We start from the raw sequence: 13,021 nt of genomic DNA on the forward strand, positions 1-13,021 counted from the left end.
CCATGTTGAGGCTGTCATTTTTAGCATCTACATGGATGTTAAAATCACCCACAATAATTATTTTATCTGAGCTGAGCACTAAATCAGATAAAAAGTCTGAGAAATCAGAGAGAAACTCTGTGTAAGGCCCAGGTGGACGATAGATGATAACAAGTAAAAATGGTTTCTGAGTTTTACAGCTGGGTTGGACGAGGCTAAGCATCAGGCTTTCAAATGAATTAAAAGTCTACAAGTACCTCTAGATGGTTAAAACATATCTTCTATGATGAGCCCTGGCTGGATATAGAGCAGGCACTGTGCAATAATAAATCTCTGACAGCATGGTGGGAGTTTCTAAAAATGACTGTCTTCAGTAATTGCACGTAAACATACACACATCTGGAAAAACTTCTCAGATTGGAGTTGTAAAGGAATACTTGAAACATATATTTGAAGGAACAGACTTTATTCCATTCAACAGGTTACTTATACAATACGGGATTATCAAGAATATCAGAATCAGAATCAGAATCAGAATACTTTATTGATCCCTAGGGGAAATTATTTAATAGATTTTTTGAAAAGCAACAAATTAAATCTTTAGTTAAAAAACACTGGACCTTAGAGTGGGCACTGAACAGCATCCAGGAACTGCTTAATCAGCCTCATCTCTAGTGCTAGTTCCCACTTTTCATGCAAACATAGGTTTTTAAGCTTTGTCAAAACCTTCTTTTTACATTTACATCATTTTGTCTGTGAGGTTTCCTTCTTCACACCTGCAGCGAGGACGTGCTGACTCAGACTCCTGATTATGTCCAGCAGAGATGGTGAAAAGATGAGAAAGCTCCATCAAGGACACAGAAACTGTTAGTGCCCACTCAGCTCTGTGAAACATCACCTCAGTCAGAGTCAACACCAGGAAGTCCAAACTAACTTCATCTGTTCTCATTTGTTTGTCTCAGTCCTGTGATCATTTTTTAAATCTGATCCTTACTGTGCTCAGCTTTGTTCTAAAGAAAACACAACACGGCTCCATTTACAGCAGAGAACCTACAGAAAAAATCCAGAGAAACAAAGACAAATCCAAACAATCCATCATACTGAGTTAAAGTGATCACAGGTCTGCTTTGTTGGAGATGAGCCTTCAAAGTGGAACATGTGGACTGTTCCTTTATTACTACCACTGAAGGCCACGCCCCTCTGGTCATGTGATCATGTGGTTTGTAGGAACGCTCCTCTTCCTCAGAGGATCCACCTGTGCTTCCTCTCCTCTCTCCTCCACCTGTTACAGTGAGGGAACGTCCTCCATGATGGAGGAGCTGCTGGAAAGTGCTGAGAGTTTCCTCCAGAGTGAGACCTCTGTCACAGCTCAGAGGATCTACGGCAGCAGAGACCTTCATGGACACTAAAAGTCTCAAACACACAACAACAACATCACACTGACTCCACTCTGACATCACTGATCAATAATCAAAGAACACACAGATCAAACTGATTGATCAGCCATCAGAGGAGTCGGATCAATGGAGCTGCTTCTGTTCCTGATGTCCCCTGTTTGATCCTGGACCTGAACTCTCCCTGCAGAGGAGACACAAGACAATCAGAGACAGACAGAAAGACAAACAAAAACAAATAAAGAAACAAACCTGACTTTCAGCAGCACAGTTTTATATCCAATCCGTCCGTTCCTCCTCGCTTCACACACATATCTCCCACTGTCTCTCTCTTTGGGGTATTTCAGGGTCAGACTGAGGTCTCCAGTTTTCAGCAGGTCTTCATTCATCTTTGTTCGGTCTTTGTAACCCTGATGCTGTTTGTGAGAGCTGTTCTCATACACGTGGACCTTCCTGTATTCAGGTTCATAGCGTTCCCACTCCACTTCAGCATCTTCAGGCAGGTTTTGTGTGGTTTTGAAGGGCAGCTGGACAGACTCCGCCCCCTCCTCCACCTCCACCTGACAGACTGAGAGGACAACAAACACAACATGAGCTGTACAAAGTGTGATTGGTGTTGACAGAGCAGCATCATGTGACTCTTGTTCTGCACTAAATGAAGCGATGGAGTGGCGCCTCCTTCAGGCAGAGAAACAGCTCATGGAGAGAAATAATTATTAGAGCAAAAACAAGAGTGGAGCTGCAAATAAGGCCGAGAGGAACGCTGCAGAAAACTGTTCATGTGTGAATTCATAACTTCATAGATTTATTTGAGCACTAAAATCAGAGCTGCTTCTATTTCTAATATGACAGCTGTACATTAGAGCTGGAACACTTTAAATGTGAGCCATAAAAACATGATACTCTACAAGTGCATTCAGCTCTGACACTGTCACATCATGAAGGAGACGTGGAAATCACTTTGTTACACAAATCAAAGTCAAATAGATAGATAGATAGATAACTTTATTTGTCACATGCAAGTTGCCCTGCAGTGAAATGGGACCCCCCCCCCCCCCCCCCCGACCTTACATACACAATGCAGACATCACATGGGGGGACAGGTCGGGGATCGGTAGTATTACAGAAAAACACTTAAATGTACACTACAATGGGAAAGTCCAAGAGTGAAAAAAAAGAGAGACCTGTACTCATGCTGTGCTCCTATAGGAGCACAGCATGAGAAGAGAAAACACTCCTCCGCACAGAGCGCACATAAATGTCCTCAGCACAACATTATGGAACACGTGACAAGCAACTGGGGTGGGTAGGGGGGTGAGGAGTAATCCCAAGCAAACACAGCAGCCATCCTGCCCTGCAGCTATTTTTCCAGCGCTGGGCCCAGACCCGCCATGTCATCCAGGAGGGAACAAGCATCGAAGGTGTTTGGGAAGGGAGGGGGGATGAGTGTGTGCATATCAGTGTATATGTATGTGTGTGTGTATATATGTCCAGAGTTCAGCTGAGACAGTGTCCTTCGCCCTGCCAGGCTAAGTAAACAGTCTTCCAGCCAACTCAGGTGGACTTAGAATGGGAGGAACAGTCTCAACACAGTCGTTATCAGGGAGTTTTTGTTCGGCTCCAGCCTTGAGCCCACAGCTGGCGCCGAAGGGATAGCCGAGTTATGATGGTGGTTTTCTTTTATGCGAACAACTCATGAGAATTTCAAAGTTGTTCCCTAACACTCCGACACCGACAGTGGTCTCTCCATTTCCCGCTGTAGAGCCGCGAGCTTCTCCATGATGTTATCAAACTTGCGCTCCGTGGTCTTGTCGTTCTTGTGCTCAAAGAGTCGATTCTGAGACCTCACGACCGCAGTGAGCTGCTCCAAGATGTGATCTAATTTTCGCTCAGAGGTGTTATTCTGAGTGAACTTTTCCTTGATGTAATCCAATGCACGCTCAGAGATTTTATTCTGAGCATTCACGGCAGCCGTAAGCTTCTCCAAGATCTTATCCGTGCTGCACTCAGTGAGCCCATTCTGAGAAGTCGCGCCTCGTCCCGTCGTTTCAATCCCAGCGGGCAGCCTTTGTCATCAGCCGGTTGAACAGCCGGTTCCGCTTTCTTAATTCTCCGATAAGCCAGGGCCAAGTCAGCTCCGATCAGCAAGAACCCTGTTATCATGGTTCCGAATAGGTAGATGTCTTCAGCGTCCTCGATCGACAGTCCCGCCAGGCACACGACCCTCCATGTCTGCCACCCGTCCATCATGTATCCCGCAGGGAAAGTCCCTCCAGGGCACTCGGGCTCTCCCGAGCTGGGGCTTCTCGTTGAGAAGAGGATGTCAATAGCTTTCAGAGACCAGTTGATCAAATCCATAATTCTCTTTTAGGTTTTAGAGAACAGACTGTGAGAGAGTGTTCCAGGGAAAGTGAAAAAAGCACGAGACAAGAAAAGGACATAAGAAGCTAAGAAGGGAAGATAAGGGAAAGGAGGAGAGGAGAAAAGTGCGACCGCCTTCGCTGAGAGCCAAACGAGAGAAAAAAAATCAATTCTATTGATGGAATATTGTGTGATCAATAGACTGATCAGTTTCTAATCTGTCATCTATCAGCTGGAAATCCAGCAGTGTCAAACAGACTTGGCAGCAGATTAGGACCAAACACAAACACATTGAGACTTTTTCTTCATCAGCAGTTGCAGGTAAATTGCAGCAACAATGCGACTCAGACAGAGGTGTCCTGCTGAGTCTTGTCCTGTGGAGGTGGCTCTTCACAGGAGCCACCTCCACAGGACAAGACTCAGCAGTCCATCTGCATCTAAAGGTCAAAGGTCACTCTTTCGAGGATGCCAATGTTCACATTTTGGACAGAGAGGACAGATGGTTTGAAAGAGGAGTGAAAGAGGCCATCTATGTCCACTGTGAGCGACCATCTTTGAATAGAGGCGGTGGTTTACAACACCAACTGTCTGCCATCTATAATCCAGTTTTGAGTTCCCTCCCCAGACGCCTTAACGCCCACTCACATCCTGGGCCATCTGACCTCAGGAATTCACATGACAAGGTGAGGCCAGGTTTCACAATGAGCCCACCCGAAATCCGGGCTGATTAGGTCCCACACCCGTTTTCACACCTTTGCTCAGGTGATTAGAGGATCACCAGGGGGTCCTTTGTCCCTCTTTGGGGGGATACTCCCACTGGGTTTAAATCTGGGACTCTCGGCCATTTGACCTTAGAACTGAAGAAGCTTCTCGGATGAGAGGTGAAACGTCTTCAAGCAACTCAAAGAAGTCCAGATGCTTTTCTTTCCAAGCTCCTTAGACTACGATGACCTGGATGACTGAGAACCTTCACAGACATATTGCGACTCAGACAGTTTCTCTATAACTGCAGGGCTTCCTGCGCTGCTGTTAGTCAGATACGGATCAACAGGTTGTGGATAGAAAGCAGATTCCTTCACACTTGAAGCATGTCGTCGGGAAAACAATCAGTGAAAATGGGACACTTTGAGCCAATTTGAGCCTCAAACTCTGAACATAACCTGCTGCAGACCAGCTGATGTGTTCAGCATCAGTTACCATGAGAATACGATCCCGTCCGGAGGCCGACACCATCCTTATCCACATGGGCTCAAACCAGATTCCAAACAGCGCTCCCACTTCCTCAAACTGGACTTTGTGTGTCTTTGTGAGGCTGTGAAACAAGCCCACCATAGTGTTTGTATCTCCGGCCCCACTCCCACCTGTGGCCGTGGAATGGGGCGTTTGGGCGGCTGCTCGGCCTCCACACCTGGCTCTCCTCTGTGTGTGACTCCCACAGCCTGGACTTTAGAGACAACTTCAATGTTTTCTGGGACAGGAGGCATCTTTCTGCAGCAGATGGGCTCCACTTCAACCAATCAGGAGCCAGATACCCTCTGCTAACATATCATATGGAGTCCAGCGTGCAGGAAACACTCCATCAAGTACCTGTCCACACCTGCCCACACCTGCTGACGTTCTCTCCTTTAATTCATTCTAATAAGCACAGCCCAGAGCTCTTTGGAGCTCAGTGGAGCGTCTTTGAAATCCTGCAAGTTTTCATCAGATTACAGCATCGAGTGAGGAACGTCTTCACTTTCTAAACTTTCTGAAGGATCAAATGAATGAGAGGAAATCCAAACCAGCAGCTCCTGATTCTTTTCTTGATGTCCCCGACCCCAGCCACAATATCTGATCTTCTTTTCTGCCAGTCTCTGTGGAGGCGCTTTGAAGGACTGTGGCACAACTGAAACGCTCATCAAGCTGTGTAGATATGATTCCTCCAAAGTTCCTGAGTGAAGTTTGGGATGTCCCTGCCCCTCGGCTGCTTCCAATAATGAACACTTGTCTGTCCTCTGGCTGTGTCCCAGAATACTTAAAGACAGCCTGTGTGCAAGCACTCATCAAAGATCCAGCCTCCATCCTTCTGACTACAACAATTACAGAGCCAGCTCAAAGTTTCCTTTTAGAGCAGAACTTTTGGAGAACACTGTCTGTCTGAAGCTTCTTGAAGCGTTACGTCCATGCTAGAACTCCACTTTGACTCTGACTGTGGATCCTGCTGAAGCTTCTCCAAATAGTGGAGAAATGAAGACCTCCACAAGATCAGCAGACCCAGCTCAACAATGTCTGCAGGTGCTAACAGGTCAATCTTTGAGACGCTGAATGTTCCCAGTTTCCTGCTGTGAAACTAGGAGTGATGACTATTATTGTAACAGCACTACAGCTGGAACTGCTGACAGGGCTGGAGATGAACTGGATTCTGATTTCAGTCACAGTTTTGGCTTTCAGTCGTCATCAAAACACTTTGTTTCATTCATGTTGCTCTGAAGCTTTCCTTTCTTCTCATTGACGTGTTATGAACCAATCACAGCCCTTTCCTTTACAGCGCTCTGCTTTCACCCCTCCCTAAAAGCCCAAATTCACTCTCAGTTTAGTTCAGCTGGAGCCAAGATGACACAGAGAGCCTTTGGTCCATGAGATCTATCTAGGAGACATCAGTAACATCAGGTTTGTGTAAGCCGTCCTGTAGAACGCTTACATACAGCTGCTTCTGTCTCTGATCTCTGAGTATCTCTCAGGTTCAGCTGGGACTCCACCCAGGTGTTGGTTGGTTGACATTTGACAACATCCAAATGACTGGATCAAAGTGTTTGAATGATCTCAGCAGCTTTAAAACTATTGATATTTATACATTTACATTGATTTGGACTAAACTCACAAAACTATTGATTTGATCCAAACTCAAATCATGCCAGAGGCTTTTATTTTGAAGTTAGGATCATTTTTAATGGTCTTCTTAGTCTGTTCATTTAAACACACAGTTGCTCCGCCTGACATTTGTGGCTTTTAGATCAAAACATCAAAGAATTTATTTTATTTGAATGAACTGAAAATAGATTCAAACTAAAAGCTTTTAGAGGATAAACTCCTACATGACCTCTGACCTTTGACCTGTATCTACAGCACTGACCTCTGACTTTCAGCTTCACTTGTTTCTTCAGCAGGATGTTTCCCTCCCTGCTGTAGACGGTGCAGGTGTAGATCCAGTTGTCCCAGTCTGTGGGGTATGTCAGGGTCAGACTGAGGTCTCCAGATTTCAGCAGGTCTTCATTCATCTTTGTTCGGGCTCTGAAAACCTGGTGCTGTTTGTGAGGCTGGTCAGAGCCGTTCTCATACACGTGGGCCTTTGCATTGTTATCCATCCACTCCACTTTAGCGTCTTCAGGCAGGTGAAGTGTGGTGTTGAAGGGCAGCTGGACAGACTCCACCCCTGAATCCACCTCCACCTGGGGGACTGAGAGGACAACAAAGCACAACATGAGCTTGGATGGAGACATTTGTGTTGACTCTAACAGGCTGAATGCTGCTGCTTCACTGGGAGCTCACTGTTAGATAGAAAGTGGTCAGTGTGAAGAGGAGACGCAGCAGAAAGATGAAGACTGACAGGAAGAAAGCAGTGAACAGACTGTTGGAGCTGCTGTTAGTGGGACAGGACTTTATTCAGTCTCTGAGGACCAGATTTGACTTGATGAAGCAGAGAAACACAGTCTGAGTGTTTCTGTCACACTCACTTCATCACACAGCTCAGTTTGACAACATTTGGAAGAATTTGATAGAAGCCTTCCTTTAGTAAAAGCACCAATAAAACACCATGAAAACACCTCACTACACACAAAACTGCAGTACTGGCAAATTGGACATAAAGTCTGAAAAGTCAAAGTACTTATTGTGCAGAAAAATGTTCCCATCAGTGTCTATGGATCAATATTACTGCTGCACATGTTTAAGGCTGAGCTCATTTCAAATCCTTTCTATTGTGTTGAATCTGCAGTAATGCATCATATTCTATAAAATCATATGTTTGTAGTGGCTGTCCTGTGAGGACCACGTATCTCTAAATAAACAGCTGTTAATGAGCTCACAAACACAGGCCTACAGCTGGATTTGAAAAAGTCCATTCAATAGAAAATCAATCTGTCTCCCTATCTCTCTCTATAGGGCTTTGGAGTTGACGTCACGCCGCAATGCATTTTTTCATATTTATTATAAATAATTCTAATTATACATCTTTCTTCATGTTTGTATCCTGTGTCACTAAAAATACATTTTATTTTAGTTTTATACATTGATTAATGATCTGCAAAATCTCCTTATCATATTAGGTGTCCATAATTGTCACTTCATGCTTTCTCCATCTTGAAAGTGATTACATCTGTCAGGATTTGTGTCGTGGATGAGAGAAGGAGGACCGAAACGCTGGACTCACAGGTAGGTGAAGGTTGGTGTTTTATTAGAGGTAGGCTGGATGAACAGAACATGGACTGAAATGACTGACTGGGTGACTGAACTAACTGGCTGACTGGACTGGACTGACTGACTGAACTGAACATACATGCGGAGAGACGACATCAACATCATAAGAACATCAATGACACGACAGTGAATGAGTGGAAACAGAGGGCGTAAATACACAGACTGATGAGGATGATAATGAGAGACCGGTGAGTACACAGCTGCACATAATCTGGCTAATGACACAAGATGAGCTGACATAGGAAAAGCAGGAAGTGAGAACATGGAAGTGGCAAAATAAACTGAACATGAACAAAACTGAAAGCACTGGGTCAATGACCCAGGAACCCTGACAACATCCTTGCATTACATGCTTTAGGTTCATTTTCTGCAGGCAGGTTTCTGAGAGAGAACAGGCAGCTTTACACTATAACATGCAGCGTTCTATAGATGGATACATAAAAACAAAAATGAAAAATTACATGTATGTGCTAACTTTCTAAACACTTTGTTACATTTATGATAAAGTAGATAAAACACATTTGTGTCGGCCTTGGCTCATAGTTCTTGTCTTTAATTGAACTTTGTGTGTGTTTCAGGTACTGCACTCTCAAAGACTGAATGAACCAATGAACCAGATTGTTACAGATAAACCTGCATACTGGGTTTTGCTGGGTAATATGACCAAGATACAGCCAGAGGTTGGCCATAAGATGGACTTCTCCTCTTCAACTGCCCAAAAAAAGGCTCTTGATCAAAACATAAACAGACCATCTGTATTGAATGGTAAAAGGAGCCGTCCTCAAAAAAGAAAAATCCCACCTGCTACTGTGGAGGAGTTGTCACTGCTATTGGATACTTTGCTGCAACACAGTAAAGCTGTGGGTTGTGGGAATGACCCATAATGTTTTATCTAGGGGTCTAGATTTATGCCTGAAGTGCACTGCCATGTAAATAATTTGCATTTACCGAATATGTACTGACTGAGTACCACTGTTCAAAAATTGAATAAAGAAACAAACTAATTTTTGCCTTTTTTTTTTTATTAAAACCACTTTGTAGAACATCACATCAGTTACAATGTAGAATCCATGTCATTTATAGTTTACAAAAGACAAAATGTTTACACAACATCTTGACAGCGTTTACATGATATCACCCACTACTAACACTACTTAATTTACTGTATCTTCTGAAAAATTACCGCTATTTTAACAGCACAAGACTTAAGAATATTTAACAGGAGCAAGTTTAATTTTTCCCTGGTTTTACTACCACACTGTTCACCAAACGCAGCAAACCTTCACCATCTTATCCAGGAGGGTCACCTCTTCACCCTCACATGGAAGAAGTAATTGATTGGCATGGTGGTATGTTTGAAGCAGGTTTCTTGTGTAGCGCTGGAACCCAGTCACAATGTGTTTCATCGTTGGCTGGTTTGCCTGCAATAATGCCAAATAATTAGCAACTCTATAAATAGAAGGTAGTTCTGCAAAATCACTCATTAGGATGTTTGTTCTAATTTGCTATGACCTCAGAGTGCATCGAAAATAACACTAATAGACTATAAAGAGTGATTTGAACACATTTAGAACTTACCGGATTGAAAATGTCTGGAGCACCAACAGATATTTGGAGATGGAAGAAAACTGGATATCAGCTCGTCTCACAACGGCTATCCAGGCTAGACGCCTTCGTTTGGTAAGGTCCGCTATATGAGCTGCCTCATGTTGCTTCCAGGTTGGGAAAGAATAAAAACATAAACCATTCTCAAGCTTATTCTCTTGCCGGTCGTGCGATCGAACATTACAGCCGACCACACAGCAAATACGAACCATGGCTGATGTGTGTGCTTTCGCTCCTCTTTCGCTTGAGCTTTGTTTGGCCCAGGAAGATGGCACCTCAACCAAAAATCCTGGCCACGCCCCCTCTTGTGACATCACGCTCCAAAGCCCTATACTATTGTGGCAGGATGAATATTATGTTTTGGTTCATCCCACTTTCAGTCAGGTGCATTAGAGGGCGCTAGTATAAATAGGAGCGGCCATCTGAGCACCCCTGAATCGCGTACCTGTTATCTCCTTTCGGTCACCTGACTTCCCCCGGTGTTGTTATTCGGTGCAGTGCGTACATTATTTCACTCTGTGGTAAATCAGTGTTGTTTATAGGTCGTAGCTGTAGAAGCCTCCTATGAGCCACTTGGTTCATGACTCAAGGGACTCCTGTTAGGATGCCTGGGTCGTTGACCCAGGGTTTTGAGTTTATTATATTTATCGTTTCTAGTCTTTGGTTTCTTTGTTAAGTTCTGTCTTATGGTTTATGTCTCTGTGCTCTCTAGTTGCTGTCTCCCTGTGTCCAGTCAGAGTCTATGTCTGTAGTTCAGTCTGTGTTATGTTTCCTGTTTTACTTTGGAGGTGCGTGTCTTATGTTAATGTGTCTGGTTTTGCTTCCCCTGTTTCGTTAGGCCTGATTTGCCCCAGCTGTGTTTCCCTCCTGTTACCCATTCCCTGATTGCTCCCTCTATGTATTTAAGCCCTGTGTTTCAGTTTGTCATTGTCACGATCTACCGTTTACTATGCTGTGTGTTCTGTCTGCTTGCCTGAGTTTATTTTTTGGAGTCTCAGTTTTGTTACCTTTTTTGAGTTCTGCATTAAAGCTGTTTTGAGTTTACATTGTGCCTCTGAGCGTCTGCACTTTGGGTCCACCATTCCTGCCTGCACACAGCCCTCACATAACAGAAGATCGTGACCAGAAAATGGACCCCGCAGACTCTTTTTCCTCGGAGTACAACGCTGAGATTGAGTGAATGGTGAGCCTGCTCGACCGCATTGCCCAGTCACAGGATTTACGGACTATGGCAGGTGGGCTAAGTGCAGTAGATGCCATCATTCGGCATAACCCTCAGCTTTCTCAGTTTGCTAAGGACACTAAGTTGGATAGCACCATTACTGCCTGGAGAGAGCAAGTCAGGGCTAGTGAGCTTGCTCTCTCTCTCACTAACTCTTCCTCATCACTGCCCCAGTGCCACATACACTCCTCACCTGCCTCTACGCTGCCACGGACTTCCTCTCCTTCCACACGCCAGCTGGGACCTTGTTCGCCTGTCCGTTCACCAGCCTCTTTCCTGGCAGCTATGTGGTCGGAGGATGAGGAGGTGGTTTCTGTTTCCTCACCAGTTCCTGTTCCCTCATCCCGAAGGAAATGGCGCCCTCGCCACCGCCACTCCTCTCCTCCGTCGTCTGTTCTGCAACCTGGTCCTGCTGGAGTGTCCGAGGGGCCTGTCTGGCCTTCATCTGTTGTTCCCGGTGGGGGTTCTGGAGAACCGCACCAGCCTTTGTTCGTCTCCGCTGGAGGGTCCGAGGGGCCCGTCCAGCCACAGCAACCCGTCTCCGCTGGAGGGTCCGAGGGGCCCGTCCAGCCACAGCAACCCGTCTCCGCTGGAGGGTCCGAGGGGCCCGTCCAGCCTTCGTCTGCCTCGCCTGGAGGGTCCGAGGGGCCTGTCCAGCCACCTGCCTCGCCTGGTCCGGCCTCCGAGTCTTCTGCTTCGCCCGGTCCGGCCTCTGCTTCGCCTGGAGGGTCCGAGGGGCCTGTCCAGCCACCTGCCTCGCCTGGTCCGGCCTCCGAGTCTTCTGCTTCGCCCGGTCCGGCCTCCGCTTCGCCTTGTCCTGCGGCTGCCACGTCGCCGTCCGGACCACATCCTGCACCTCAACATCGCCGGCCTCCTTGCAGGCCTCTGATTGGATGTCCTCATCCTCCACGTCCTGCACGTCCTCCTCGTCCTGTCCGGCCACCTTCCAGGCCATTGGCTGGACATCGTCGTTGTCGCGGCCGGCCTCTGGACTTGCTGCATCACCGGCCTCCGGACCTCCTTCGCCTGGGTCGCCGCCGCTGCCCTCTGCGTGGCCGGCCTCCGGACCTCCTTCACCTGGGTCGCCGCCGCTGCCCTCTGCGTGGCCGGCCTCCGGACCTTCTTCGCTTGCCTCGCCGCCGTTGCTTTTCGCACGGCCGCCCTCCTGAACTGCCCAGGTTTGGATTTTGGTGCCGTCAGCCTCCGGGCTGGCCCCCTGAACTTTTTTTGGAACTGTCGTGAGCCTGTTTTTGTTTGGTTGTTTTCTGGGCTCCGGTGTTTTCTGTTTTTGATCTCTGGGTTGTGTTTGGTTTGTTTCGATGCCTTTTATTGTCCTTTTATAGTAAACATTCAGTAGTCGTGTCCAAATTCATGGGCTGCATCCTCCTGAGGACCCGGCCTTCACGGTCTACATGGGCTGGGTACTCAGAAGGTCGGGTAGGCCGGAACTAAACAGCTGTGGAATTGGACGGTCTAGCCTTCTGATTAGCGTCACCGCTGTCTCGGTGGAGTTAATAAACTTGGCCGTCTGCTCCTTGCTATCTAAAATATAACTGGACACTGCCGTAAATTCTCGACCATCTCACACTTCTGTTTAATCAGTTTTTTGTTTGACGTTTTTTCAGCTGTGTGAAAACCAAGGAGGAACCCACCCAGGGGATTAATAAAGTTTTGTTTTATCTAATCTAATAACTTTAATCTCAGCCAAACCGATTTACTCACGAACAAATAAAACACTGAAAAAAGCCCAACAATAACATTTTTAGGTTGTCTAAGTGACTTATATACTACGTTTAACCTGAGCAGCGAAAGTCAGCGATGATCTGAAAATGATGTGCCGGGAGTTGTGCCGTTCTCGGCGGCTTCAGTGACCCTCGATCTCTCGGCTAGTTATCGAGCTGGTGGGTAGCAGACGTCTCCGAAAACGTCGAAGCACTTTTGCAAATATGCGATATCTTGATAAACCGAGAAGATATTTGAAGTTTACACACCCACATTTTCACCT

General features: G+C 46.2%; 1 protein-coding gene across 3 annotated transcripts in view; it reads right to left on the bottom strand.

Moving 5' to 3' along the window:
• Positions 1 to 463: 463 nt before the first annotated feature.
• Positions 464 to 13,021, bottom strand: part of LOC134624284 (uncharacterized) — a 49,259-nt gene continuing 36,701 nt past the window's right edge. The window contains exons 7-9 of one of the 3 annotated variants that reach the window (XM_063469250.1): positions 6,847 to 7,170; positions 1,631 to 1,941; positions 464 to 1,557 (exon numbers count right to left, since the gene is read on the bottom strand). In XM_063469250.1, coding sequence (XP_063325320.1) covers positions 1,486 to 1,557; positions 1,631 to 1,941; positions 6,847 to 7,170 — 707 coding nt within the window. In that variant the 3' untranslated portion in view covers positions 464 to 1,485. Of the gene's footprint in view, positions 1,558 to 1,625; positions 1,942 to 6,846; positions 7,171 to 13,021 lie in introns of all 3 variants that reach the window. The other 2 variants (XM_063469249.1, XM_063469251.1) reach the window with 2 other exon arrangements.

This window comes from Pelmatolapia mariae, linkage group LG3_W (genome assembly GCF_036321145.2).
Source record: "Pelmatolapia mariae isolate MD_Pm_ZW linkage group LG3_W, Pm_UMD_F_2, whole genome shotgun sequence".
Classification (NCBI taxonomy): Eukaryota; Metazoa; Chordata; class Actinopteri; order Cichliformes; family Cichlidae; genus Pelmatolapia; species Pelmatolapia mariae.